This window comes from Austrofundulus limnaeus, unplaced genomic scaffold, assembly GCF_001266775.1.
Source record: "Austrofundulus limnaeus strain Quisiro unplaced genomic scaffold, Austrofundulus_limnaeus-1.0 Scaffold792, whole genome shotgun sequence".
In the NCBI taxonomy this organism is placed as follows: domain Eukaryota; kingdom Metazoa; phylum Chordata; class Actinopteri; order Cyprinodontiformes; family Rivulidae; genus Austrofundulus; species Austrofundulus limnaeus.
The window spans coordinates 93,516-96,162 of NW_013953194.1; the positions used below are offsets into that span (position 1 = coordinate 93,516).

Sequence of the window (2,647 nt, forward strand, 5' to 3'; positions counted from 1 at the left end):
CTACAACCAGCCAATCAAATCCTCTAATCCTCTACAACCAGCCAATCAAATCCTCTAATCCTCTACAACCAGCCAATCAGATCCTTTGTCACATGGTGCCAGCCTATTAGGTTCAGTGTAAGCCAATGATCTTCCACATGGAACCAATCAGGTCTTCAATTTGTTATCAGTTCTTTCTATTGTTTGTGTTGAAATTGAATCAAATAAATTGTTAACTAATATTTTTGAATATTTTTCTTATATTGAACTGATTGGGATTTGATCCTGACTGAATATAAATCTGTTTGACTGACATCAGTTGTGATTTTGCTTCTGTGGTTTAAATAAAGTTTGTTTTGAATCTTTGCTGCTCTGTTGGTTTTTGTGTTTCTGAAACTTGCCTGTGATGAACTTGTCCAGGTGTCCTCTTCCCGTCATACAGTGACTGCTGGACATGGGCATCAGTGACCCCTGTGATCCTGAAAGGAGGAGGCGGGTTTAGTTAATGGATGGATGGAAGTTTTCTTTCAGACTGGATCGTCTCTCCTTCTACCTGCAGTATGAACTGTTAGCCTCAGGCTGGGAGTTCAGAACCAGTACAYGCTCCAAACAGAATAAAAACAACACAACTGGACTTCTGTTCTATAGCTGAAGACCTCCCATCTGGGTTTTTTGCAATTCAAAGACAAGTGCCTGGTACATTTTAAACCCAACAAGACCCTCAGACAGAGGCTGGTCTATCCAGGACCAGAACCCCCAAAGCCCAGCTGAGCAGTGTGTCTGCAGTTCAGTGCAGTGAGGAATGTGCAGACGCTGGGAGCTAAATGTTATATTTAATGTTTTATCAGTCACAGTTTGATTTTATGCTTATATTGTGTTTGTATTTATTTTAGTTTTGCTCTTTGTGATCTGTAGCTTTGAAAAGTTCTATACAAATAAAATGTTCTTACTTTATATTGGAGAAACTAAACAGCTGCTCCACAGAGGCATGGCTCAACACAGGAAACCAGTCTCAGCTGTCTTCTGAGGACCAACATGGTCAGACAGAGAAGACAGGTGGTTTGACAGGGAGGTGATGAAAAACATTTACAGAAAGAGTAAAACTACTTTAAATAAAGAAGGTTTCAGAGTTTAACTTTGTAAAAGCTACAGAGCAGCATTAAGCCTGAGTTCCAGTTAGTTTCAGTCGAATCTACAGCTTCATGCATGTGATCAGAACATGTGTCTCTGTGATCCAAACTAGCACAAAGCCCAACAGATCTCCACTGTGAGGCATGAGTGCTTAAATCTACAGGTAAATAAAGGTTACATCACAGTTTCTAACCTGACAACCACAAACTCCAGTTCACAGTTAAAAGCCTCCTGGACTGGAAGCAAAGCATCTTTAATGACAAAAATAAGTCATTTTTTTAGTTTTGTAGGACTGATCATGATGATATACAGTACAAACCTCCACATACTCCAACAGATCCATGTAGTAACAGTACTGTTTGTTGAATCTGAGAGATTTTCAACTGTGTTACTTTGTTAGTGTTTTTACATCATGCTTAGTGTTTTTTATGTTTAATATTCTACAGTTTTATTAAATAAGGACGTGTGTGTCTGTTAGGACACATGGCAGTCTAACCCTGACTGTACCTACCCTAAAACTTTACTGTCTCTTTGTTTTAGAACTCCCTGGACCTCCATCAATTTATTTGAACTCATCCTTCCAACAGAACCAATCCGAGGTGGTCCTGAGTGCTGGCTCCGCCTTCAGGCTGGGTTGCTATGGTAACAAATCAGTCCACTGGTCCAGCACTGCAATAATTCCAGTGTACACAGACAAACGTTTGAATCCACTGCACGTCAGCAAGGCAGATCCCAGACACACTGGTACTTACCTGTGTATGTACACCAATCAGAGTCTGAGCCACCTGAACACCTGGATCCACCTGTACATCAAAGGTAAAAAGACCAAAGGCCACACCTCCTTAAAAAGTCTGAGCAAAAGGTTGCTAAATGTGACTCACCAGAAATTCTTCTTCTTCTCTTCACTGTGCTGAAATTTCCCACAATGCACCTCTGTCAGACCAAGCTGACCCGTCCACCATGTTCGTCACACCTCGTCGCCAACCCAGCCTCAAAGAGGGGGATGACTTCCTGTTCAGGTGTCTGCTGACGGACCCGTCCCTCACAAACCTCACTCTCCAATCAGAAGACAGGGAAAGAGCTCTGCCACCAGGTATGAACGTCGTATTTGACCATCGGAGAGGAGTCCTGATAAAAGACCTGAGGACGTCCTTCAAAGGACAGTACACCTGTTCAGGATGGAGAGACGGACAAGAGTTCAGGTCCAAACCTGTCAACCTCCAGATTGGTCCCAGTAAGACACCTTTCTGTTCACCAGTTCCAAGACCTGTCTGTCCTTACACACCAGTTTACCTGTCTGTCCTTACACACCAGTTTACCTGTCTGTCCTTACCCACCAGTTTACCTGTCTGTCCTTACCCACCAGTTTACCTGTCTGTCCTTACACACCAGTTTACCTGTCTGTCCTTAAACGTCAGTTTACCTGTCTGTCCTTAAACGTCAGTTTACCTGTCTGTCCTTACACGTCAGTTTACCTGTCTGTCTCTACACGTCAGTTTACCTGTCTGTCCTTACACACCAGTTTACCTGTCTGTCC

At 42.7% G+C, this 2,647-nt stretch overlaps 1 protein-coding gene across 2 annotated transcripts in view; it reads left to right on the forward strand.

Annotated features, from left to right (window-relative positions):
• LOC106532555 (macrophage colony-stimulating factor 1 receptor 2) overlaps positions 1-2,647 on the forward strand; it is a 32,799-nt gene that overhangs the window by 9,630 nt on the left and 20,522 nt on the right. For both annotated transcript variants that reach the window (XM_014028647.1, XM_014028646.1), the window contains exons 2-3: positions 1,651-1,926; positions 2,051-2,344. In XM_014028647.1, the coding sequence (XP_013884101.1) occupies positions 1,651-1,926; positions 2,051-2,344 (570 nt within the window). The remainder of the gene's footprint in view (positions 1-1,650; positions 1,927-2,050; positions 2,345-2,647) is intronic.